At 47.8% G+C, this 26,729-nt stretch overlaps 1 protein-coding gene across 1 annotated transcript; it reads left to right on the plus strand.

The window, feature by feature from the left end:
- Positions 1-8,998: 8,998 nt before the first annotated feature.
- On the plus strand, positions 8,999-26,094 carry FDFT1 (farnesyl-diphosphate farnesyltransferase 1). The gene is made up of 8 exons (XM_073335079.1): positions 8,999-9,100; positions 12,815-12,912; positions 18,958-19,141; positions 21,002-21,130; positions 22,077-22,268; positions 23,313-23,489; positions 24,024-24,176; positions 25,873-26,094. Exons 1-8 carry the CDS (start codon positions 8,999-9,001, stop codon positions 26,092-26,094), a joined length of 1,257 nt encoding a protein of 418 aa, XP_073191180.1.
- The last annotated feature ends 635 nt before the right edge of the window (positions 26,095-26,729 follow it).

The raw sequence follows: 26,729 nt of genomic DNA on the forward strand, positions 1-26,729 counted from the left end.
CAAGAGCCAGGTATTACTACATTTATTATCTGGACCGTTAGCTTTTCCCTTGTTTCTCCCCCGTTTTGTGTTGCTCTTCGTGGGAGCACAACGGCTTGAAACCAAAATGAAGGCTAATGCAATTGGCACAGACTCAGCACAGGAGGGCACCCTCTGCTCTCCGAGAGCTGTCGCTGTATGTCAAACCCAACCTCAGCAACCGATTGAGAGGCACATCTGATCTTCTGCAGTGTGGCGCACTCTCAGCTCTCATTGATGTCGCAAGATTGGGCCCCCAGTGAGGCTCTGAGTGACCGAAGCAGGGGCAGTTCACAGGGTACAGCTCTGCAAACAAGGTTGCGTGTTTGCTTCCTTGCTGTCACTGTTGAGATGAGCTGCATGATCCGTCCTTCTCATGCCAATGTGTTTGAAGAGGGAAACACAGACGAGTTTAGGAGGAAGGACTGGACGGCTCCAGGGGTCTGGGCATGGTATATAGGGCACTTCACGTCTAGTTCCCTGGCCTGAATGTATTGCCCGAAAGCCGTGACTGCTGAATGGTTGGTATCTCAGTGCAGTTCCTAAGTGTCCACATCACACACAAAAATACCACCCCAGCCGGCAACCAAATTCCTGGCTCTGAACATGCCTCAACTCTGGAGAGTCAGAGAGTTTAAGGCCAGACTGGACCACCAAATCATCTCGTGTGACCTCCTGTCTGTCACAGGCCACCCAGCCCCTGCCCACTAGAACCAACAACCAAAATGAGACCCAAGCATTTCAGCCCACAGCAGACGAGACTACAATGTGCCACAGGAAGAAAACAGGATGAACCAAGGTGCACCAGTGTCCGAGGACCCTGCAATGGCAGGGAGATGATTAAAATACACTCAGATAATCCTGGTAAATAACCTGCAACTATTAGCTGCAGAGGAAGGCAAAAAAAACCCCAAAAACCACATGGTCACTGCAAGTCTGAGCTGGGGGAAAATTCCTAACCCCACATTTTGTGATCAGCTACAGCCTGAGCACGTGAGGAAGAATCAGCCAGCCAAGCCCCTGAGAGTGACTGCTCTGTACTACCTCAGAGCCCTGGCCCTTCCCGCTGAATCTCCAGTTGTGGCCAGTCCTGATGCTTCAGAGGAAGGCAATTAAAAAAAAAAAATACCCATAACCCAGAATACATTGAGGGGAAGGGGCTAATTCCTTCCTGATCCCTGCAGGTGGCCGGCTGAAACCCTGAAGCATGAGCATTTAGAAACATGAAATATAAACCAGAAGTGACCCCCCCACAAGCCTGATGAGCCCTGCCCCTTACCAGCACAAGCAGCCCTGTCATGCAATCACTCTCATAAATTTGTAGAACCTCACCCCTCTGATGGTTAGAAACTGTCTTTTAATTTCCAACCTGAATTTATTCATGGCCAGTTTATAGCCATTTGTTCTTGTGCCAACATTGTCCTTTAGCTTAAGTAGCTTTTCACCCTCCCTGGTGTTTACCCCCCTAATGTATTTGCAGAGAGCTGTCATATGCCTGCTCAGCCCTCTTTTTGCTAGACTGAACAAGTCAAGCTCTTCCAGTCTCCCCTCACAAGACCGGTTCTCCATTCCCTGATCATTTCAGTAGCCCTTCTCTGCACCTGTTCCAAGTTAAATTCATCTTTCTTAGCTTCTGGTCCAGAGCCAAACTTTATGACTGGCTTCTGTTCTGCAACTGGCTGCACCAAAACCACAAAGTGGAAGACCCCCCAAATCTGGGAGAGAGTCAGACCCAAACCCTGCAATTTGAGGACTAGTTAGAAAAAGAATTAGATAAATTCATGGAGGAGAGGTCCATCAATGGCTGTTAGCCAGGATGGGCAGGGATGGTGTCCCTAGCCTCTGTTTGCCAGAAGGTGGGAATGGGCGACAGGGGATGGATAACTTGAGGATTACCTGTTCTATTCATTCCCTGTGGGGCACCTGGCATTGGCCACTGTGGGACAACAGGATACTGGGCTAAATGGACCTTTGGTCTGACCCAGTATGGCCATTCTTATGTACCTCTAGAGTAGAGGAAAACTATATTAAGTGAGGACGGCTCCTTGGGACACTAATAAACCTTCCATTGTCATACCCTCCTGGAGAAAAAAATTCTATCAACATCTAGATGAGTTGATGTACCCCCTGGAAGACCTCTGCGTACCCCCAGGTGTTGAGAACCACTACGCTAAGGCACCCAGAGGCTGGGTCCAGTCACAGCAGTCTGGAGAGCAGGGATTGGCTTAGAACTGTCAATAGGTGGGGAAATAATCCCATATAAAATGCACTGTTACAAACACTGCTGCTGATGATGATTTTTAGAGTTTGAATGCCCACCTTTCTCTCGGTGCCCCCCCTCATTTGGCACATTTGCACTGGACACGTCAGACTCTGGCATGTGATTTATTTGGTCTGTTACAAGACAAAACATACAGTATTTGCTTATAAACAATTCAGACCCTGATCTGGTTTTAACAATGTCACAATACGGGTTCTTTTTAAATCAGTGCTTTCCTTAGCATCTCGGGTTTCCAAATGCTACAGCAACGCTCTGACTGCCCAGCACTGCACAGTTCTTCTGCTGCACACCATATCCATTCAGAGCCCCTTGCTCCCTCCAGCACAGATCCTTAGCCCTGGAGATTTCCCTGCAAATAGCACCTCTGACACAGGTGAGCGATTCTGATTCCATCCAGCAGAGGGCAGTGGTGTGCGCACACAAACAAATTATTTTCGATACCGGACACTGGCAGCGTGCAAGGGTCAGCTAGACAAAGGTGTTTACCTAACTGCCTCTGAGGCACCTACAGCCAATATTTAGGTGCCAATGACATTCTCAAAACCACCGCCTACTCCCATAGGTGCCTCAGTTTCCACCCACGGGCATGTACAGAGGGTTCCCTGAAGCGTCTCAGAGCCTTCGCTAAAGCCAAAGCCCCAGGGCCCCCAAAGCAGGCTTCTCAAACCAGATGTTCCGCCACTTAGCTTACCAGCGGGGCCCTGATCCCATAGGCTTCCCAGAGCACACCTAAGACCTGTCGCCAGACAGCAGGGGTGGGGTTGCCTATCTCAGCCCGTAGCCAGGTGGCACTTACCTGGGATGTGGGAGACTCAAATTCAAATCCCTATTCTTCTTATTTTGGAGCAGGGGTTTGAATACAGCTCTCCCACAACGGGAGTGAGAGCTTTAACCCCCAGGCAACTGCTTGTTGTGGGATGGGTCTCTCTCCATCTCCCCCGTTGGAGCTGTCACAGCTGCAGGTGCAGCGTGGGGGAGCTGGCGTTACCCCTGCCTATACTGCAAGCTCTCTGAGGTACTTATCTGTGTCCCATTCCTGTAGTATCTGAGTGCCTCCCGTGCTAACATATTTCGCCTCAACACCGCTGGGAGGTGGAGACGTGCTATTATCCCCATTGACAGGCGGGGACATGAGGCCCAGACAGGCAAAAAGTGCCCTGCCCGAAGTCATCCAATGTTTGTGGCAGAGCGAGACCCAGGCTAGCGCCCTAATCATTGCTCCATCCCCCTTCCCTCCCACCAAGCTCTCCTGGGGGACATCTCCTGCTTCAGTAGCCCCCCGCCCCCACCACCCCCGGTGGTAGACTGGCCCACAGCATGGAAGGGCAGTGTGTGACCATATCCGTGTGTCACAAACGTATCCGTGACCAGCTCCTACTCAAGATTCCCCTGTTTATGCATCCCAGGATGACAATTAGCTCTTTTGGCCAGAGCATCACACTGGGATCTCATGTTCAACTGATTATCCACCATGAGACCCAAATGTTTTTCAGAGTCCCTGCTTCCCAGGATAGAATCCCCCATCCTGCAAGTATGGCCCACATTCTTTGTTCCTAGATTTAGCAATATTAAAATGCAGATGGTTTGCTTGTGCCCAGTGAACCAAGCGATCCAGATTACTCTAAATCAGTGATGTGTCCTTTTCATGATTTACCACTCCTCCAATTTTTGTGTCATCTGCAAACTTTATCAGTGATGATGTTGTGGTCTCTTCCAGGTCACTGATAAAAAAAATGTTAAATAGCATAGGGCAGAGGTTCTCAAACTTATCTGATCATGTCCCCTTCTTTGTGTCTGTAGCAGTTTACTCCCCACTCCGTCCCACCACACAAGTACATATACTGATATATACGACAGCAGTGCTTCCCTTGAATCAGTTTTGGCTTCTTTGTTTTTCACTGGAGTTGTTTTTTGTTTTGTTCGGCGAGTGAGCCAATGATTGATTACAATAGGGCAAAAGCAAAAGGTGCTTACAATGAAATGTGCACACCGCATCGTAGCAAACGGATTAACGTATAGATGGCAACGAGGCTGTATAATGTGAGGCAAGCTTAACAGAAATCTGTCAAAATGCAGAGTGCCATCTAGAGTCAAAGGCACATCCCCATCTAGAGTCAAGCGCCATCCGAGGACCTGATCTGTCTGGAGGAATCAGCTTTGCTAGTAATTCATTGCTGGGGGTAAAATGTGCGCAGTACGTTTTTTTCCCGTAAATCTTCTCCCGCCTCCCCCCCACAATACATTCCGCATCCCCCAAGGGGGCCTGCCCTCCAGTTTGAGAACCTCTGGCATAAGGCTCTGAGACAGAGCACCCTGGTCATTGAGCTTGATGCAGCCTGGAGAAGGCTGAAGGTTCACTGGCTGGGGACCGACTGGCTAAGCAGCAGTTCTGCAGAAAAGGACCTGGGGTTTACAGTGGATGAGAAGCAGGTTATCAGTCAGCACTGTGCCCTTGTTGCCAAGAAGGCTCATGGCATATTGGGCTGCATTAGTAGGAGTATTGCCAGCAGATCGAGGGAAGTGACTATTCCCTTCTGTTCGGCACTGATGAGGCCACACCTGGAGTATTGTGTCCAGTTTTGGTCCCTCCACTATAGAAGGTATGTGGACAAATTGGAGAGAGTCCAGCAGAGGGCAAAGAAAATGATTAGGGGGCTGGGGCACATGACTTACAAGGAGAGGCTGAGGGAACTGGGGTTATTTAGTCTTCAGAAGAGAAGAATGAGGGGGGATTTGATAGCAGCCTTCAACTACCTGCAGGGGGGTTCCAATGAGGATGGAGCTCGGCTGTTCTCAGTGGTGGCAGATAACAGAACAAGGAGCAATGGTCTAAAGTTGCAATGGGGGAGGTCTAGGTTGGATATTAGGAAACACTATTTCACTAGGAGGGTGGTGAAGCACTGGAATGGGTTACCTAGGGAGGTGGTGGAATCTCCATCCTTAGAGGTTTTTAAGGCCTGTCTTGGCAAAGCCCTGGCTGGGATGATTTAGTAGGTGTTGGTCCTGCTTTGAGCAGGGGATTGGACTAGATGACCTCCTGAGGTCTCTTCCAACCCTAATCTTCTATGATTCTATGATTCTGCTGGAAGGAGGGAGGAGTTGCTCAGAGGGTGAGTGCTGCAGAGGCGAGAAGCTACGTAGAAGGCTCCTCCTGCAGTATATCTGTGTCATGGTCTGTTTGCTGAAGAACGGAGAAATAAGGGTACATGTGGTGAAAGGGAAACAACTCAGGCATGTTCATGACTGAGGCGCCATGGAAACCAGCAAGACAATGCAACACACAGGGTAGCTGAGGGAGCACCCTGTGACACTTGGGGTCTTGTCCGAGATCCTAACCCTCTTGGTTTGGAGAAGGAGCCTGGAGGGTGACCTGAGCTAGGGCAGGGGGCTCTGGACGCAGTGGAGGAGATTCAGAAGACCCAGCAGGTGGAGAGATGAGCTCTCCTGAATTGGCAGGCAGAGCAGCAGCAGATGCTACAGGAGTTTATTAAAGAGAGGTCTCAAACAGCAGTAGCTCCTGCAGCTGTTAATAATTTTCAGTGAGGGAACTGGAAACTGGGCAGTGGGCCAGGGACATAAAATGGCCCTGCGAGATGCCCCCAGTGCCTTTTTAGTGGGTGGCTGCCCGTGCTGGATGGTACTTGGGTAGTTGGGTGCTACGACTGGCCCCTTATCTCACCTGCAAGGCTCAAACGGCCTATACGGCCCTGAGTGAACCCCAAACCAGAGACTGTGACCTCTGAAAGCCACTATTCTGGACAGGGTGGGCCTGTCAGCGGAGAGGTACCACCAGAAATGTAGAGCGGCTAGGTGGAATGGTGGAATGCATCTCAGGGTGTTCTCACGGAAGAGGTTAGACTGGGCCACTCAGTGGTTGAGGCCAGATTGGCAGAACATAGAGACCTTGGCGGACTCAATTATCCTTGAGCAGTTTATGCAGAGCCTCCCGAAGGCTTCTAGGGTCTGGGTCTGGAGGCATCAGCCAGAGTCACTAGATGCTGCAGTAAAAGTAATGGAGGAGTATGTGGAAGTAGATTTCCCATGGAGAGAACTGCATCCCCCTACAAGCCAGGAAGGAGGAAAGAAGATTAAGGATCTTCCTTCATCAAAACCCAGGAAAGAGATGCAAGAGGCGAATACAAGTGCTGGCGCAGTAATTTGTTACCAGTGTGGGAGCAAAGGACACAAAAAGCAAGACTGCCCGTACATGGACTGCAGGTTCATGGAACTCTGTGGGTTGGCCGGAGTAAAAGGTGAGTCTGGAATAAAGACAGTTCCCATCAGAATAGGCGAGAAAGCCACAAGGGGAGTCATAGACCCAGCAGCTGCGTATTGCTGAGTCTGAAGCACCTTGGTTAGGCCGCAGGGGCAACAGAAAGGGGTGACAATAACCCTCCATTGTGTGCTTGAATACTTGCTCCATGACTGTCATCCCACTGCCTGTCAACAACATGCCTGAGTTGTTTCCCTTTCACCACATGTACCCTTATTTCTCCGTTCTTCAGCAAACAGAACATGACACAGATATACTGCAGTAGGAAGAAGGATTCAGTGGCAAAGAGTGGGTGTGGTAAAGTCATTATCCTTTGTGTCATGATAGGGCCGGACCAGACTCCATTTCCCTTGAATAAGAAGGACAAAAGACGGAGGGGGAGACCCATGGTAAGACTGCTACAGTGACTCAGGAGTTCACATTTGTTACTGGGTGGGTGAAATGTAATGATAGAACATATTCCCCCCGAACGGGGGGGTCTGCCCTGCTTTTGTCAGTCTGCCCTGAAGCTGGGACTCACGGTGGTGAACCACACCTGAAAGCGTGACAAGCAGAGACAACGGCGTTTTCCCCCAGAGGATCCGTTGGGTCGCACCACGTTGCTGATCGAACCGGGGAGATGGCAGTTGGGTTCAGGCAGTTGGTCCAGCAGCAGGATCAGGGCCAGGGAGGGGTCTCTGCAGGGCGCAGAGCAGGGAGGGAGCTCGCCAGGATACACGCAGGTAACACAAGGTGATGGGATACAATAAGCGACAGCGGCGGTGCCAGGCACAGGGACCATCACAGCGACTGTGCCATCCCTACATGGAAACTGGGCTTCTGAGGGCTGGCGCTGGGTCGTCAGAGCAGTTTATCGGTATAGGAGCCGGGAACAGCAGTGGGAATTGGGTAGAAGGACAGTGTGTCTGTACAGGGGCAGGAAAAAGCACAGGGTGATGGGGCAGTGCCTGGGGGGGGGCAGTGCCTGGGCAGTGGGGGTGGTGTCTGGTGGGGGTGGGGCAGTGTTGGGCGTGGCTGTATGTGGCAGGGGTGGGGGGGCATGTCATGTGGGGAGGCAGTGTCAGGCAGTGGGGCCAGGGCAGTGGGGCAGTTGGGATGTGGGGGGGGGGTCCCTGTCTGGTGGGGGCAGTGGGGGTGGGGCAGTGGGGATGTGGGGGTGGTCCCTGTCTGGTGGGGGCAGTGTCAGGCAGAGGGGCTGGTGAGGACGTATTTGGCTGGGGGAGCAATGAGGCAGTTGGGGTGAGGGGGGTCAATGTCTGACAGGGACAATGTGCGGCAGTGGGGGTGGGGCAGTTGGGATGTGGGGGGGTCCCTGTCTGGTGGGGGCAGCGTCAGGCAGTGGGGCCAGGGCAGTGGGGATGTGGGGGTGGTCCCTGTCTGGTGGGGGCAGTGTCAGGCAGTGGGGCCAGGGCAGTGGGGCAGTTGGGATGTGTGTGGGGGGGTCCCTGTCTGGTGGGGACAGTGTCAGGCAGAGGGACTGGTGAGGACTTATTTGGCTGGGGGAGCGATGAGGCAGTTGGGATGAGGGGGGTCAATGTCTGATGGGGGCAGTGTGGGGCAGTGGGGGTGGGGCAGTTGGGATGTTGGGGGGGGTCCCTGTCTGGTGGGGACAGTGTCAGGCAGAGGGGCTGGTGAGGACTTATTTGGCTGCGGGAGCGATGAGGCAGTTGGGGTGAGGGGGGTCAATGTCTGACGGGGGCAATGTGCGGCAGTGGGGGTGGGGTAGTTGGGATGTGTTGGGGGGTCCCTGTCTGGTGGGGGCAGTGTCAGGCAGAGGGGCTGGTGAGGATTTATTTGGCTGGGGGAGCGATGAGGCAGTTGGGGTGAGGGGGGTCAATGTCTGACGGGGGCAATGTGCGGCAGTGGGGGTGGGGCAGTTGGGATGTGTCGGGGGGTCCCTGTCTGGTGGGGGCAGCGTCAGGCAGTGGGGCCAGGGCAGTGTCTGTCAGGGCAGGCGCCGTCAGGCAGAGGGGCTGGTGAGGATGTATTTGGCTGGGGGCGCGAAGAGGCAGTTGGGGTGGGATGGGGTCAATGTCTGGCAGGGGGCAGTGTCGGGCGGGGGGTGCAATGGGTGCGGGGCAGTGTTTGGCAGGGAGCACAATGGGGCAGTTGGGGTCAATGGGGCAGTGTCAGGCAGTGGGGGCAGGGCAGTGGGGCAGTTAAGATGTGGGGGGGGGTCCCTGTCTGGTGGGGGCAGTGTCAGGCAGTGGGGGCAGGGCAGTGTCTGGCAGGGCAGGATGCGCTGCCCCTGGGGTGGGTTTTGCTCAGGCCGTTGGATGCCCCCTCCCCCACAGGGTCCCTGGGGGGGCCGCACACAGGGCTGGACCCTACAGCCTCTCTGACTCCGAAATGAGCTGCAGCCCCTTTGAGCAGCCGGTAGAAATTCTATGGCCATGTCACTTGTCCCCAGGTGCGCGCGGCTGCCCATGGAGCGGGTGGGGAAGTGGCTGGGCCGCCCCCGGGAGCTCTACAACCTGCTGTGGTTTAAGATGGGCGGCGGCGCGACGGTGATGCCCCCGCTGGACCAGGTGAGCAGAGTGGGCGGGGTGTGGGCTGAGGGTGCTGGCCACGGGGCATCTCATCTGACCCGTGAAACCAGTGTCCAGCCTTGATACTGTCTTGTTAACAAGTACATGCCTACAGATGTTTGGAGCTCCCAGCTAGCCCTATGGCAGTGTGCCGAACGCTATCTCCCTGAAGTGGAGGCCTTAGTGGGACTACTTGCTGCTTGAGGGCAACACTATTGTTCCCAGACCAAAGTTTTATCGAATGTTTCCAGCTGAATGGAAAAGGTCTTGACATGTGCCAGCTGGCCAAGGCAAGACCCTGACCTGGAGTCTGTGGCGCAGTATTTATTGTGAGATCAGAGTGAAGGGCACTGGATGAAGGTAAGACAATGGGTGGAGGGACACAAAGTTAATCTTCGGTCAGCAGTTAATTTCACATAGGCCCATGGTAACAGCTACTGAAGTCCAACCCTATTGAATTCTGTGCCAAAACTCCCACTGACTTCAGTGGGAACAGGTCACTTCTTTCTGGGGCAGGATCAGACTCAAGTCCTAGAGGTGAAAGACTCCATCACCACTGTACTTATCCCATGAATCACCCTCAGTAAAGCTGGCTGTACTGGCTAAGACACCGATCCTGCGAGTCACCCTGACTGGATGCAGAGGTCTGCCTGGGCACCGTGAGTTGCTGGAGCAGTGGCGTATGTAGCCTGGCCGACACTACAAAGTTAGGGCCACCTAAGCCACCTTGCATTGACCTAGTTGGGCATGTGTCTACACTTAAATTTGTCTCCCACCAATGTAAGTGCCCCATTACAGTGACCCAGTAGCACCATCTCCCCGAGTGGCACTGAGCCAGGGTCGATATACCAATGTTGACAGAGCGTGAGTGTAGACATTGCATGACTTATGTCAACCCTAACAGCCCTCCAGCAGCTGTCCCACAATGCCAGACACTGACTGCTCTGGTCACAGTTGTGAACTCTACTGCCATCAGGTCACAGAGACTGGAAGGCCCCCCTCTCCTTTAAAAAGAAAAGGAGGACTTGTGGCACCTTGGAGACTAACACATTTATTTGAGCATAAGCTACAGCTCACTTCATCGAATGCATCTAAGGTGCCGCAAGTCCTCCTTTTCTTTTTGCGGATACAGACTAACATGGTTGCTACTCTGAAACCTCTCCTTTAAAGTTACACGAATTTTTGAAATGCCTTTTCCTCATGGTCCAGCTCGGCAAGCACACCTAGCAGCTCTCCCTTGTTGCGTGCCACTGCCCAGCTGACCGTGCCGGCTACACACTCCAGACGCGCTCTGGCTGGGAGTGGACAGGAGATACTGGATCTCCTGGGCCTGCGGGGAGAAGAGGCTGTGCAGACACAACTCCAGACCAGCCAGAGAAAGGTGGACATCTATGAGCATATTACACGGGGGATGCAGAAGAAGGGATACTGTCGTGTCTCCCACTGAATCAATTCTTCTTATGGCTCTGCAAATCCCAGAGGATCAGGCCCCTTGTGCTTGTAACGCCTGTGACAAAAGTGCAGCACTGTGCAGGCTCTATGCTTCGTCAGAGATGGCAGACCAGGAGAAGGGCAATGCGGGTTTGTGGGATTTTAAAAAAAGGGGGGGGAATTATGCGATAGAGATGACATTATGGAATGGAGACAGTGGCACACTGGGAAGTTGACCCCTTGCTCCCGTCACCCCTGGTTTCTGCTCCATCATGCATTGCCAACACTTCCCAAAGGACGGTGGGCTGGAGGTGGAGAGTTACACACTGATATACCTACCCATGGCGCACTGCACTCACAAGTGCTCCTGGTGAATATCCGCAGCACCAACACAAGGAGCCAAGTATGTGTAACTCCTGGGTGTGGGGTCTGTTCCCTCTAGTGATTAGGGGTATAGAACGGCTGCTGTATGAGTCTGCTACGTCCCTAGGGCCATGTGGCTTTTAGCTCATACAGTAGAGACCCGTGCATTTAGCTCCAGAGGTCCCAGGTTCAATCCCGCCTGCTGACAACCAAGGTTTGTTGGTGTTACATATGCACAACCACAAGCAATATACTAACTGCGGCAGCTGTACGCCGATGTAACTTGTGTCAGTCAAAGTTTGCCGTGTAGCTGTGGCCTAAGACCCAGGTCCTGCAAGTTGATCTATGTGGGTGTGATCAGTGAGTGACAATGGGGCTCAGTGCGAAGAGATGTTGTCTGTTTTGCAGCCCAATGGGGCACACCAGTGTTGATCAGCTAGTAGGACTGAGGCATCACTTTGTGTTCCCAAGCTGGTGACTGCTAGCAGTCACTGTTCAGAAGGATGGTAAGTGCCATTTTGAATCAACTATTTTCACATTGATACCACATTAGTGAGGCAAGTCATTCCACTTGGAGAAAACACTTTCAAAATATGTCCCCCCTCTCCCTCCAAACAATCTCTATTACAGTTAGGGCTCATCATCTCCCCTGGGTTTAATTATCCCGTTTCCAGCTGAGATGAGATGGGGAATGGTCTGTCTAAAAATATGGATAAATATAGGGAATTCAATATGGAAAGATCCCTCTTGATCTGAAAGTTTTTGTATTATAAAATTCTCTGTTGGTTCAATAAAAGATACTAAACCAACACTTTCACTTTATATCATGCTCCTGTCTGAAAATGTTTTACCTATTTAGCATTACAAGTGATACCAAAGAGTACTGTAACAGACAGAGATCAGAGGAAAACCCATTTATTCTGGGGGTTTCCTCCCTAGCTGTGCTCATTGCGTATGACAGCATTTCATATCGAGTTACTGTAACCCGCACACCTCCAGGGTGTGGTGCTCTGTCCCATCTAGTGGCACCGAGACCACTTAGAGAGAGATTATGAATCTGCTCTACAGCCCTAGCTAGCAGCCAGTTGGCTTTTAGCTCATGCGGTAGAAGCTCATGCACTAACCTCCAGAGATCCCAGGTTCAATCCTGCCCACTGACAACCGGGTTTGTTGATGTTACATTACTTTCAGCATTTCTCCTGCATTAGCCAATCAGTTTGCCCCTGTTTGTACTGTGCTTCCACATGAGGTTAGGGGAGTGAAAAATACAGGGAAAAGAAGGAAAATGTGAATGTGAAACCATAAAGCACCAGAGCCCAGGAAAGTGTAGTACATGGAACTAATTTAAACTTAAAAAATCAACTAGATTTTATAATGACTGTGTTCTTTTCTTAGCGATGCATGTTTATATTCCATAAAGCCTTGCAGTGCACTAGTGGACAGGCAAATAACTAGCCTATAGATTTTAAATCAATACTTACCATCTAGCAGTACAGAGAAGGTGCTATGCATTGAACATATGTATTGAGGTTGCAAGACATCCTGGTGGGTGACACTGGGGGGGGGCATTTCACATAGAGTTAAGTCACGGGTTGCTCCAGGGTGCATGGAATTGATGGGAAGGGACTCTTCTTGGGGGTCCAGTATCAATGGTTGGGGTTCAGTGTCTCTGGGGCACACAGGGTTAGCAGATGGGTGCTCCCTCTAGGCCCCCCGAAGCTCTGCTAGGAGGCACAGCAGACCGTGCTGTTCCCCCTGTGGGAGGGTGGCCAAGGGCGGTGGGGTTTCCGGCGGGTGTTCCCCCTTGCCACTGGGCCGGCTCTGGAGGGGCAGCCGGCTTTTGCACCAAGGCTTCCCCTCTGGGATCTGTCTGGCCTTGCCCACTTCCAGCAGCCCGTGTCCCCTCTGCTCTGCCCACAGGATGCGCTCAGCGACAGACTCAAGATCTGCTACCGGTACCTGAACCAGACCAGCCGGAGCTTCGCTGCTGTCATCCAGGCCCTGGATGGGGAGCTGCGGTGAGTGCCCACAGCGGGGAGCTGGACATGAGGGAGTTCATAGGCATAGGCTGTGAGGCAGGGGCCAGTCACTCCCTCACCTTAACATCATAGGAAAGGGTTAATTAAGCAAGTTCCATGCAGTGGGAGCCGGCTGGGGACATTGGACATGGGAAGGTCACTAGGGCAACTGTGCTGGCCAGGACAGGGTTAATGTAAATATATCCATACCAGGGGAGCACCTAGCTTAGCTGGTCTGTAGAGGGTTAACAAGTAGAGGGTTATGCAAGCAGCAAGAGCCCAGCAGAAGCACCTGGCTGAGTGGGAGGGGGGGGGTTTAATCAAGTGTCCTGGCCATAAATAGGCATTGTCAGTGGGAGATAGGTACCTGACAAGCTTTGGAGCCTGGTGGCATTTTCAAAAGTGCCTATCTGCATCATTAGGAGCCTAAATACCTTTGAAAATCTGGCCCCACGGTCTTCATGTTGGTAGAATTTTGAGATCTCGTCCTTTCACTCTGGGGTTTTATTCATAGATTGGAAGAAGAAAACAGCTTTCCTGTTTTTTCAGCTCTGGCTTGGTTTCTCCTCTTTGAATGATCTAGTCCAAATGAAGAAAATACCCTCTCTGCACCTTCTAGCTAAACTGAAATCAAAAGTAACTAAGATTTGGTCTACACTAAAAAGTTAGGTCGACCCGGCAACATCACTTAGGGTTGTCAAAAATCCACCCCCTAGAGTGGTGTAGTTAAGCCGACCTAACCCCCAGTGTAGACCGCAGAAGAATTCTTCCTCAACCTAGCTACTGCCACTTGGGGAAGTGGATTACCTACCCTGACAGGAGAACCCCTCCTGTTGGCGTAGGTAGTGTCTACACTGAAGCAGTACAGCAAATGCTGCTGTGGCATTTCAGATTTAGACAAGCCCTAAGGCAAAATCTTTTCTGCACAATAGAAACTGATTGTACTTACTGAATACCATGATTCGCTCCATTGTAAAGACTGAACATAATATAGACACTGACTTATCTATTCCTTTTCTAATGGTTCTGAACATTCTGTTAGCTTTTCTGACTGCCACTGTGCATTGATCAGATGTTTTCAGAGAACTCCAAGAGCTCTTTCTTGAGTGGTAAGAGCTAATTAAGACACCATCATTTTGTATGTAGAGTTGGGATTATGTTTTCCAGTATGCATTACCTTGCATTAATCAAGACTTAATTTCATCTGCCATTTTGTTACTCACTCACCCAGTTTTGTGAGATCCCTTTGTAATTCTTCTCAGCAATTTTGTATCATCTGCAAACTCTGCCCCTCACTGTTTACCCGCTTTTCCCCAGATCACTTATGAATATTTTGAACAGCACTGGTCCCTGTACAGATCCCTGGAGGACACTGTTATTTATCTCTCTCCATTCTGAAAACTGACCATTTATCCTATCCTTTGTTTCCTATCTTTTCACCAGTTACTGATCCATGAGAGGACCTTCCCTCTTATCCCATAACTGATTACTTTGCTTAAGAGCCTTTTGGTGAGGGACCTAGTCAAAGGATTTCTGAAAGTCTAAGAACACTATATCCACTGGATGACCCTTGTCCACATATTTGTTGATGCCCTGTCAAAGAATTCTAGTAGATTGGTGAGACACGATTTTCCTTTTACAAAAGCCATGTTGACTCTTCCCCAACAAATCGCATTCATCTATGTGTCTGATAATTCCATTCTTTACTATAGTTTCAACCAATTTGCCTGGTACTGAAGGTAGGCTTACCAGCTAGTAACTGCCAGGATCACCTCTGGAGCCCTTTAAATAAAATTGGTGTCACATTAGCTATCCACCAGTCATCTGGTACAGAAGCTGATTTAAGTGATAGGTTATGTACCACAGTTAGTAGTTCTGCAATTTCATATTTGAGTTCCTTCAGAACTCTTGAGTGAATACCATCTGCTCCTGGTGGCTTGTAACTGTTTAACTGATCAATTTGTTCCAAAACTTCCTCTACTGATACCTCAGTCTGGGACTGTTCCTCACATTTGCCACCTAAAAAGAATGGCTCAAGGTGTGGGAATCTCCCTCATATCCTCTGCAGTGAAGATCGATGCAAAGAATTAATTTAGCTTCTCTGCAATGGCCTGGTATTCCTTGAGTGCACCTTTAGCACCTTGATAGTCCAGTGTGTTCCACTGATTGTTTGGCAGGTTTCCTGCTTGTCATGTACTTAATTTTGTTTTTTATTAGTTTTATTTTTATTAGTTTTATTTAGTTTTGTTTTTTATTAGTTTGTTTTTTATTAGTTTTGTTAGTTGCTCTTCAAATTCTTTTTTGGCTTGCCTAATTATACATTGACACTTGACATGCCAGAATTTATGCTCCTTTCTATTTTCTTCAGTCGGATTTGACCTCAGATTTTTAAAGAATGCCTTGTTGATTCGAACCTTCTTTTTTATTCTGTTTAGCTCTGGTGGGACTTTTTTGATCCTTGTACTATTTTTTTAAAATTTGGGGTATATATTTAATTTGAGCCTCTATTATGATGTTTTTAAATGTTTCCATGCAGCTTGCAGGCATTTCACTCGTGACTGTTCCTTTTAATTTCTGTTTAACTAGCCTCCTCAGTTTTGTGCAGCTCCCCCTTTTGAAGTAAAATGCTAATGTGTTGGGCTTCTTTGGTATTTTCCCTCTCACAAGGATGTTAACTTTAATTATATTATGGTCACTATTACTGAGCGGTTCAGCTATATTCACTTCTTGGACCAATCCTGTGCTCCATTTAGGACTAAATCAAGAATTGCCTTTCCCCTTGTGGGTTCCAGGACTAGCTGCTCCAAGAAGCAGTCATTAAAAATGTCTAGAAATTTTATCTCTGCATCCTGTCCTGAGGTGACATGTACCCAGTCAATATGGGGATAATTGAAATCCCCCATTATTGCTGGGATGTCTGTTTAATCCACCATTAATATTGAGTTTTCTATTTTTATAGCCTTTCTGATCTTTCTGAGCATTTCACAGTCACCATAACCAGTCTAGTCAGGTGGTCTGCAGAATATTCCTAATACACTCTTATTATTCAAGCATAGAGTTTCTATCCAGAGAGATTCTATGGTACAGTTTGATTCTTTAAAGATTTTTACTATACTTTGTTTCCTTTCACACATAGTGCCAATCCCCCACCAGCACAACCTACGCTGTCATTCCTATATATTTTGTACACTGGTATTACTGTGTGCCATTTTTTTCACAGTTCCACCAAGTTTCTGTGATTCTTATTATATCAATATCCTCATTTAATATCAGGCAGACAAGTTCACCCGTCTTAGTATTCAGACTTCTTGCATTTGTATAAGAGCACTTTTAAAATCTGTCCCTTTTTAGTTGTTGGCCTTCATCTGATGTAATTGAACGGGACTCTTTTTCATTTGACTGTTTTTCTTCAGCTTCCACGTGTACTTTATCAACTTGTATCCTCTCCTATTTACTAGGTGTAATGGTGTGGCAGTCACTTCTCACGAGTGCCCCCTTCTGGTCAGGTGTGTCTGGAGTCTTTAAGCAGTCCAGGCCCTGGTTTCAGGCTGTACCCGCAGGGCTTCCTAGCTGGAGACAATGGTTTTGCCCTTTCTCCAGCTGGGCCACTAAGTAGTTCAGAGCCCCTTCTGGGGGGTTCTCGCTGTCCAGTTGTAGGCCCGCCCACTGCTCCCACTGTCCCAACCCAGGAACCCTAAGAATAGCAGCCACATGCTGCCATGTCCCTTTAGCAAAACTGCCCTCAATTCCCTGGGCTACTTCCCCTTGGCCTCAGCCTTCACCAAAGCTTCAACCTTACCTGATGGGGTCTAAATTAGTTGTTACCACTCAACAAAGAGATCTTGGAGTCATTGTGGACAGTTCCCTGAAAATATCCACTCAATGTGCCACGGCAGTCAAAAAAGCGAACAGAATGTTGGGAATCATTAAGAAAGGGATAAATAAGAAGACAGAAAATATCCTATTGCCTCTATATAAATCCATGGTAGGCCCACACCTTGAATACTGCGTGCAGATGTGGTCGCCCCATCTCAAAAAAGATATATTGGAATTGGAAAAGGTTCAGAGAAGGGCAACAAAAATGATTAGGGGTATAGAACGGTTGCCGTATGAGGAGAGATTAATAGGACTTTTCAGCTTGGAAAAGAGATGACAAAGGGGGATAGCGGTCTATAAAATCATGACTGGTGTGGAGAAAGTAAATAAGGAAGTGTTATTTACTCCTTCTCATGCCACAAGAACTAGGGGCCACCAAATGAAATTAATAGGCAGCAGGTTTAAAACAAACAAAAGGAAGTATTTTTTCACACAATGCACAGTCAACCTGTGGAACTCCTTGCCAGTTGACGTTGTGAAGGCCAAGACTATAAAAGGGTTCAAAAAAGAAACAGATAAATTTGTGGAGGCTAGGTCCATCAGTGGCTATTAGCCACGATGGGAATGGTGTTCCTAGCCGCTGTTTGCCAAAAGCTGGGAATGGGTGACAGGGGATGGACCACTTGATGATTAGCTGTTCTGTTCATTCCCTCTGGGCACCTGGCACTGGCCACTGTCAGAAGACAGGATACTGGGCTACATGGATCTTTGGTCTGACCCAGTATGGCCATTCTTATGTTCTTATGACAGAATATAGCTGGACTTCAGCAAGGCTTTTGACACAGTCCCACAAAACATTCTGATAAATAAGATGGAGAAATGTGGGCTTGGCAGAACTACCATTAAATTGATACATAATTGGTTAAACAAACACAAAGAAAGAATAACTATTAATGGCATGATGTTGGATTGGAGGTAGGTCCCAAGTGGGGTTCCACAGAGATCTGTTCTGGGACTGATGTTGTTGAACATCTTTATTAATGACCTGGATGTAGGAATAGAGAGCGTACTGACCAAATTTGCAGATGACACAAAACTGGGTCAGGGGGTTGCCAACGCTTTGGAGGATAGAACTACAATTCAGTGGGATCTTGATAAATTGGAGAACTGGGCTATAGACAACAAAATGAAATTCAACAAAGACAAATGCAAGGTGCTACACTTACAAAAGCAAAACCAAATGCACAAATACACAAGAGGGATAACTGGCTTAGCAGCAGCATTGCTGAGAAGGATCTGGGAGTTGTGGTGGATCACAGCCTCAACATGAGTCAGCAATGTGATTCTGTTGCAAAAAAAGCAAATACATTTTAGGTTGCATTAACAGAGAAATAGGCAAGTTACAGGAGGTGATAGTACCACTCTACTCGGCACTAGTCAGACCTCAGCTGGAGTACTGTGTCCAGTTTTGGTCACCGCTATATAGAAAGGATGTAGAGAAACTGGAAAGGATCCAGAGGTGAGGGACAAAGATGATCAGAAGGATGGAATGCAAGCCATACGAGCAAAGGCTGAAGGAACTGGGTATGTTTAGTCTGGAAAAGATGAAGTTAAGGGAGATATGATAGCGGTCTTCAAATACTTGAAAGGCTGCCATAAAAAAGATGGAGAAAAGTTGTTCTCTCCTGCCACAGAGGGCAGGACCATAGGCAATGGGGTCAAACTATAGCATAGCAGATTTAGATTAAATCTCAGGAAAAACTTACTAACTATAAGAACAGCAGGACAATGGAACAGACTGCCGAGGGAAGCTGTGAAAGCTCCTTCATGGGAGGTTTTCAAAAGGAGGCTGGATAGCCATCTGTCTTGGATGGTTTAGACACAACAAACCCTCCATCGTGGCAGGGGGTTAGACTAACTCTTTGATTCTATGATTCTACCTCTCTGCCTCCCTTAGCTCCTCCAGTTCAACCACTCTGGTGTCCAGAGCCCATACTCGGTCTCTGAGGGCCTTGAGCTTCTTTCACTGAATGCACACATATGTCACCTGCCCACAAGGCAGGTAATCATACATGCGGCACTGGGTGCAATAAATTGGATAGCCCCCACTTTGTTGCTGGACTGTTTAATTTGAGAATGTCTGTTACAAAAGCCATGTGATAATTTTAAAATACTTTTCAGAGTAATAGGGAATCCCAAGTAATAGGGAATCCTTTTCTCCCTCCGTAGTCATGCTGTGTGCATATTGTACCTGGTTCTCCGAGCTCTGGACACTGTAGAAGATGATATGACCATCAGTTTAGAAACCAAGGTCCCAATGTTGCATGACTTCCACTCCTATCTGTATCAGCCGGACTGGAGATACATGGAGAGCAAGGAGAAGTATAAGCAAGTGCTTGAGGACTTTCCAACGGTGAGCCATTAGTTTCCATGTTTCAAACTATAATATAACCCATATGTTGACGAGTACAGGTATCCACTTCAAACATCTTTGCAACTTGGTACGTAGGAATTGCCAGATGACTGAAGACATGGTTATTGGCAATGCCTGCTGGAGTGTCACCGGGTTTGCTGTTGGAATATATACGAATCAGAGATGTCAAAAACAACTTATTTGTAACTCTAAACTGCCCTAGAATTTCAGGCACTTCCCAGCTTTGATACTGAGGACTATGTTTTAGAGGCCCAAAATCATATCCATTCACATACCTACGGTCATGTACATTTCACTGCAGTTGTGCGTAATTGTGGTGATTTAGGGGGTCTACACACTTGCACATGTGACTGCATTCAAAATTGGGGGAAAACTACATGCTGATAAACTTTGCATGTGTGCAAGTGAGGGTCACCCTCTGAAAACTTGGCTCTAAAAATTATATGTTCCCTTGGGTGTTGAAAAAGCAGATGAGCTTCAAACTGTGAAATGACAGACTTGGTAATTCTTGTTCTCCGTGTCAATAGACCTCAGGTGTGACATGCCCTGCCCCCTGGAAGGAAGGGGAATGATAGCAACTCGCTCTGTGACCTCCTGATGCCCAGTTTATGGAGGGAGTTACCTTGGTGGAGGTTTTGGAGAATATATTACTTACTTACAAGAGTCTTGAGGAACTTGTTCTACTTAGTTTATCAAAGAGAAGGTTAAGACTCTAGTGGAGAGCGATTTAATCTAGCAGACAAAGGCATAACAAGATCCAGTGACTGAAAGGTACAGCTAGACACATTCAGACTGGAAATAAGATGCGCCTTTGAACAGTGAGGGGAATTACCCATCGGGGCAAGGTAACCAGGGATGTGGTGGATTCTCTGTCACCAGAAGTCTTTAAATTGATACTTTCTTAAAGGTATGGTCTAGTTCAACCAGGAGTTACAGAGCTCAATGATGGAATTGCTGTGTGAAAATTTCTGACCTGTGTTATGCAGCAGGTCAGACCAGATGATCCTAGTGGTCCTTTCTAGCCATATGTCTATGAAATATTAAAAGAAAACTACAATCATAGAGAAAGGCACAGTACCAAGGATAGACCTGAAGAATAGTGCTATAAGGAGGCTCTTTCAGCTGTCAGAAGAGGAGGTTTATGTGAATTGATAGAGAGAAAAGCTGATGCAAGGTGAATATAGGATTCGGGGAGTGGAGAAAAGAAAGTGATGAGGTCTGGAAGATAAAGACCCAGTCCATGGATTGCTTTAAGAACAAGGAGGGCAGCTTTGAATTAGGCTCTGGAATACATAGAGAGCTGTGGGAGCAGTTTGAGGCTAGGAGTGATGTGAGCATGCTGCTTTGCCTGGGAGAAAGGCATCCAGTGGCAATACACATGTTGACATCTGGGGAGATGGGCCTTGGGGACGATATAGCGAGCCGAGCTTCAAAAGAACACTGGAAATCTTTTCTTTTCATTGTTCCCATCAGCTTACCTGCTGTTCACTTGCTGGGACTCTTCCCACAGAAGAGTTTATTGTTGTAAGCAAGCATTCACAAACTCCCAAGTGGTGCTGCCCAAGGTTATACTGTCTTCATGAAGATACAAATTGCATTTGAGCTGTGGCCAAAGATCAGAGGAATTTTTGTTGAAGAACTTGCTGAATCTGTGTTTACTGCTGAGTGGCTTGAATCTGCTTCCATTGAAGCCAGTGCGGAATTTTGCCAATCCCTTCAGTGGGGAGCAGGATAAAACCCCATTAAGCTGTAACCTATTATTCTCTTAGTCTGTTAATGAATGCCAAATTCTGCTTCACTTTCAGCACTATGTATATTTCCTTGTGGTTTCTGTTGTAGATCTCCTTGGAGTTCAGGAACCTGGCAAAGGTGTATCGAGATATGATTGCAGATATTTGTCACAAGATGGGAGCTGGTATGGCAGAGTTCTTGCAAAAGAAGGTTGATTCCCTGCAAGAGTGGGATAAGGTAAGTGAATCTGTAAGTGATCATAGAGAGAGCATGCTCAGAGCAACACCCACAGTCCCTGCTGGGGGCCTGGCATTCTGCACTTGCCGCAGATCGTTACAGTTTCTTTTCCCCTGGGACTGGTGATGCTCACCCAGTCGTAGACAGGTACCCAAAATGAGCAAAGGACAAAGTGTTAACTCAGAGTCTTGCTACTTGGGCAGCCTCCTTCGATGTGAATGTAAAGAGTTATCTTAGCAATGAGATCTCTATGTAAATTTCACTGGGCATCAAAAAGCTACTGTATGTTGTTACTGACCCTTGTGAATGACAGTGTTTGTAAATGTCCACAAAAGAGCCTTGAAGGGATGGTGTCCCTAGCCTCTGTTTGCCAGAAGCTGGAAATAGGCAACAGGGGATGGATCACTTGATGATGACCTGTTCTGTTCATTCCCTCTGGGGCACCTGGCACTGGCCACTGTCGGAAGACAGGATACAGGGCTAGATGGACCTTTGGTCTGACCCAGTATGGCCATTTTTATGTTCTTAAGATGCTGTTTTGGAGCTCTTTGACTAGAATCAGCTATTGAAGCAGCTGCTCTCCTATGGGTCTTTCATCTGGAAAGTGGAAGCCCTGAGCTGCTAACAGCTGTGACACATTTGCTATTTTTCCTGAGTGGAGCAGTGCTCTGGTGGTAGAATCCATGCTGCAGAACCATATTCCTGGGGTCGGGATGTTGGCTGTCAAGCACGGGCATGAAGAGACATGCTTAGGAATGCTCAGCCCATGTAACTCAGCCCATGTAACTGAATTCAGAGGCAAAATCAAATACCACTGACATAGTCATCAAAACAAGAAAAGGCACACACGGCACACGCAATAACCTACAGGTGTCATTTTGATGTAGCCATTTGGACTAGGGGATATAGATCGATAAACATTTTTTCCTCTCTCCAAACCTTGCAGTATTGTCACTACGTTGTTGGGTTGGTGGGCATTGGCCTTTCTCGTCTGTTCTCTGTGCTGGAGTTAGAAGACCCTATCATAGGACAGGACACAGAGCTTGCAAATTCCATGGGCGTCTTCATTGAGAAAACCATCATCATCCGTGATTATCTGGAGGACCAGTTGGCAGGAAGAGAATTCTGGCCCAGAGAGGTAAAGGAAACCAGCCCTTTTTAAGATGGAACTTCTGCTAGATACGGCTCATTAGGAAGTGTTAGTGTTGTGATTCAGACAGCTCATCTGAAGGGGACAGGACTGAAGATACTGGTACTGCTTTGATGCAGTTTAGTCAGAACTAGTTGGGAGACTCATTTCACAGAATTCACTTTCAGTTCCTATTCTGATATAGAAGATCTCTGGGCTTTTTCAAAAAAAAAAACTTGCCCAAGTCTGTTTGCATGGAGTTAGGCCAAACACTTCTGCCCTTAGAGCTCTGAGCAGTCACATTTAGCCGTGTGTGTGTCCCACAGGGGCTAAACTCTATTGCTAACATTGATAAATTTGTATACTAGTAACTGTCATATGAAGGGATGGCAAGTGCATGGTTCACATCCAAACATCTCATTAATGTGTCCATTAAAGCAAAACTCAGAGGAGAAGCTGGAACGTCTGCGGTGTTTTTGTCTCCCTGTGATCATGGAGCAAAGCTGTGATCTAGGAGACCAGGCTTATTGTCCTTGGTCATGCATCTGTTCAGCAGAGGGTTTAGAGAAACCTCTACTGTCAGAGAACACCCAGTATGCTATTGCTGTGCTCCATTCACCAGCACCATTGGCAGGATATGACATCACTGTTGTAATAAGTGTGTAAGTGCATTGTAGAATCAGAGGCATGGATGTTCAGCTTCAGAGCTCCCACCTGGGTCAAATTCTTCTCAGCAGAGTGGGATCCAAATGCCTTTGTTTTGTGTCTGTCTAGAAATTCACCACTTTGGTAGGACTCTCTTCTAGAAGTTAGTCTCTGTATCCCAGTAGGTCTCATGGAGAGGGGCCCTGTAATGGGGCTGAATGGAATTGGAGGCTAGAGTAATCTCGAGTGTTTTAAAGGTCCTTTTTCTGACTGCAACAAGGTCTGATTATGAGAATGAGGTGACGTTCAGTAATAAGATTTTTGTTTGATACGGGCCCCCTTTGAATATGAATGTCTGAAAAGTGCTAACTGCTGAGTGGTGTTACTATGTACTGTCGGTGTTCCCAGGTTTGGAGCAGGTATGCCAAGAAGCTGTCGGATCTCGCCAAGCCAGAGAACATTGATGTGGCTGTCCAGTGTATGAATGAACTGATCACAAATGCTTTACACCATATCCCTCATGTCCTCACCTACTTATCTAGACTGAAAACCCAAAGTGTCTTCAACTTCTGCGCTATTCCGCAGGTAGGTTAACATTTGCAGATGTTTTAAACAGGATCTTCTAGCTGCTTCATCCTCTCCCTTGGAACTGGATGTCCTTTGAGGTCTATGCATAGTGTTTAATAGTAGCATTATTTAATAACGGTACATAAATAAATTCAATGTGGAACATTTTGAGTGTTTGCCTCGTCCTGAGAAACTGTTTCCTTTCCGCAAGGGAATGGCTCTGCTTTTGGATATGGTGTGGGAAGTCGGAAATGGTTGCTGCAAGATGAATGTAAATAAACAGGACTCTCTTTTCTCCTAAACTAAGACAATCCTACATAGTTAATGAAAATATTAGGAACCTTTCTGTCCTCTGTCTTCCTTGTCTTTGCTTTAGTCATCCATTGTGAGCAGTGCTTCTTTAGAAATCATTTCTCTATTCTCTGCTTTAAGCTAAGCTCTGCCTTTTATACCATGGGTGATTTGCCATCGATTTCAAATGGAGCCAGGATTTCATCCCAGGTGCACAGCTTACAGCACAGAGTAAATGCTTTTTTTGTCATTTCTCCCTAGGTGATGGCCATCGCCACTCTGGCGGCCTGTTACAATAACAAACAGGTGTTTAGGGGGGTGGTGAAGATTCGGAAAGGACAAGCTGTCACTTTAATGATGGATGCCACGAACATACAGGCTGTCAAGTCTATAATGTACCAGTATGTGGAAGAGGTGGGTTGGATCGCTTGCTTTGAATGACTAACTTTCAAATGTAGATGTTCCTCTTTCCTCCTCAGGTCTATGCAGTTAGGGCTAAGCTGGGGGTACCACTGTAACCCTCTGTTTCAGCCATTTAGTAACTTTCATTTTCTTTTGGCCAAAATTGCTGAAGATCTAGAAACGAGCATAGCATGAAACAGCTTGAAATAGTAAAGTCTGGAATGCGGCTGTTTTCCTTGGTGCTTTAGATTCTCTGGCCTCACTCATTTGTGTCTCAGGTTTCATTCAGATTTTATACACACTGTAGCATAATGCAACACCAATATTACACAGTTGTATGCAATAGTATAACATGGGTGCTACAATTTGTGTAAACACCCCATATTTGTTTGTCTAAATACTGTACAGTTTCCTCGTGAGTCAACTTAATGGGGAATTGCACAGTTCCTGTCTGGAAAGTTTTTGTATCTTTCCAGAGCATCATGGAGAACAAAAGGCCTTTAATTGCTATGACTGTGCAAATTAGCCGATATGTAGGGCAAAACTTTGGTGGCTTGACTCACCTATTTCTAAAACTGTCATCTCACAGAGCCACAGTCCCTTAATGCAGGTACCCCTCCAGTCAATGGGACTTCTCAGAAGTGCACTGGATGCTATACAAAAATAAAGACATGGTCCTCATCTCTAAGGAGCTGGTGACAAGCTGACGGCCCCACTGGCATCAATTACCATTGAAAACCAGGCCACCAAATTCTGATTAAACAAAATGGTTCTTGCAAGAAGACTGCTCAGGGGATGTCTCATAGGCATGGGCAGGGCCACTGTAGAACACTGCTAGCTACACTTGGGCCTATGGTTGTTCCTAGCAACATTCTGTCATGTTTCCCCTGGACCATGCAGATGGGAACTCTCTGAAAATTGTCTGAGAACGGTATTGTGAGCTCATGCAAGGGAGTACCTTGGCCCTGTTAAAATCAGAGCTAACTGGTTCACAGACAGTTCTTGCTGGCAAGATGCAAATGCTGTCCCTGAATTAGATGCCACTTTGTAGTGGTTGTATGACCTCCGAGTAGCTCTGGGCTGAGCTGACTTAACCATATTAATAACAGGGCTTATGATGGGCTACAAAACGTTTAGACCCGTGGCCCAGTTTTTCAAGGGTACTTATGTTCCTAAATCCCTCTGAAACCAATGGGATTTAGGCACCTAAATATATTTTTAAAATCCCAGTGCAGGCGGTGTTAGCAAGGACTTCCAAGCAGGAACTGTTACTTAGTTTTAAACAATAGACTTCTGCACACGGCTGAAGGTGCCCTACCGCAGAAACAGCAAGTCCAACCAATTTCCAGCAGCATTAAAAGCCGATAAGCCTCGTTCAGACTAATGGCTCAAACGCCATTGCGGACTGACTCCTAAAGAGTATGGGCTAAAACAGAGTTCAGCTGTGAGCACAGTTCTCAGACAAAACGTTCCCAGGGAAATGGGGCTTGAATCTTGCTAAGCTGGTGCCATTCTGATCTCAATGCAGCTTTCAAACTAGGCAGTTTCCCATTCCTGGGGAGTACTGTTCTGTTTGGATATCCATGGCATCACTGCAATGATACAGCTCCTGTGCGGGAGGTCCCGTTTCACATTTGAGGGCTACTAGATGGTGTGTTGTTCTCATGGTTATTTCGTAATCTTGCATGGGCTTTTTTTCTCTCTTCAGATCTATCGGAAGATCCCAAGTGCTGACCCATCTTCTAACAAGACCCAGCGGATCATCGTCTCTATCCAGACACTGTGTTTGCCCAGTGGCACGGTGGTATCCCATAACCATTACTCCCCCATCTACCTCTCGTGCACCGTGCTTCTGGCAGTGCTGAGTTGGCAGTATCTGAGTGCAATGTCAGAGGCGTTGGAGGAGGATGTACAGGCCAATGAGAACTGAGGGTTGGTTGGGAGAGTGAAGGCAGTGGTTGGGTAATGTTGGGAAGGGGTTCATGTCTCTTTCCTATTGGGTCTGCTGCCCTGTGGGATTCCAGAGTGGCATGAGCCCTTGAAGCTGTGAATGGGAAGGTGCTGGTTGACCTGCATCTATTGGGTGTATTGCAGCCACTAGCTGGTAGCTGGCAGTGGGAGTCGGATGTTTTCGTTGTTCGGATGAACAGGTTACGAATGTGACAGTTGGAGTCTCTTTGTGGGAAACGATGTTTTACCTGAATTCTGACTGTGCTATTTTTAAATAGAAATCCAGATTGCCTCCCTTGCTTTTGATTGCCTCCTTTGATTTTGACACCCTTTTCCAATGCAAGGCTATGTGACATCAGCGTTTGTGGTTTTCCTCTCTCCTCTTCCTGTGCTTCATATTCTTATCCCACTGTGTTCAATGCTCAGCAATTGTAGTGGTTCCAACTCACATCATTGGGCTTGGAAGCTAACCTTTCCTAAGACTGAGGAACTCTTCAGTACGCGGGGAGGAATCTGTTTTCTGACCCCTTGTCTAAAAAGGCGGTGGCCTTCCACGACAGTGATGAGTGGGTGCGTGCTGTGCATCCCATCCTTGTACTACAGATTGCAGGGAGA

Source organism: Lepidochelys kempii, chromosome 3 (assembly GCF_965140285.1).
Source record: "Lepidochelys kempii isolate rLepKem1 chromosome 3, rLepKem1.hap1, whole genome shotgun sequence".
In the NCBI taxonomy this organism is placed as follows: Eukaryota; Metazoa; Chordata; order Testudines; family Cheloniidae; genus Lepidochelys; species Lepidochelys kempii.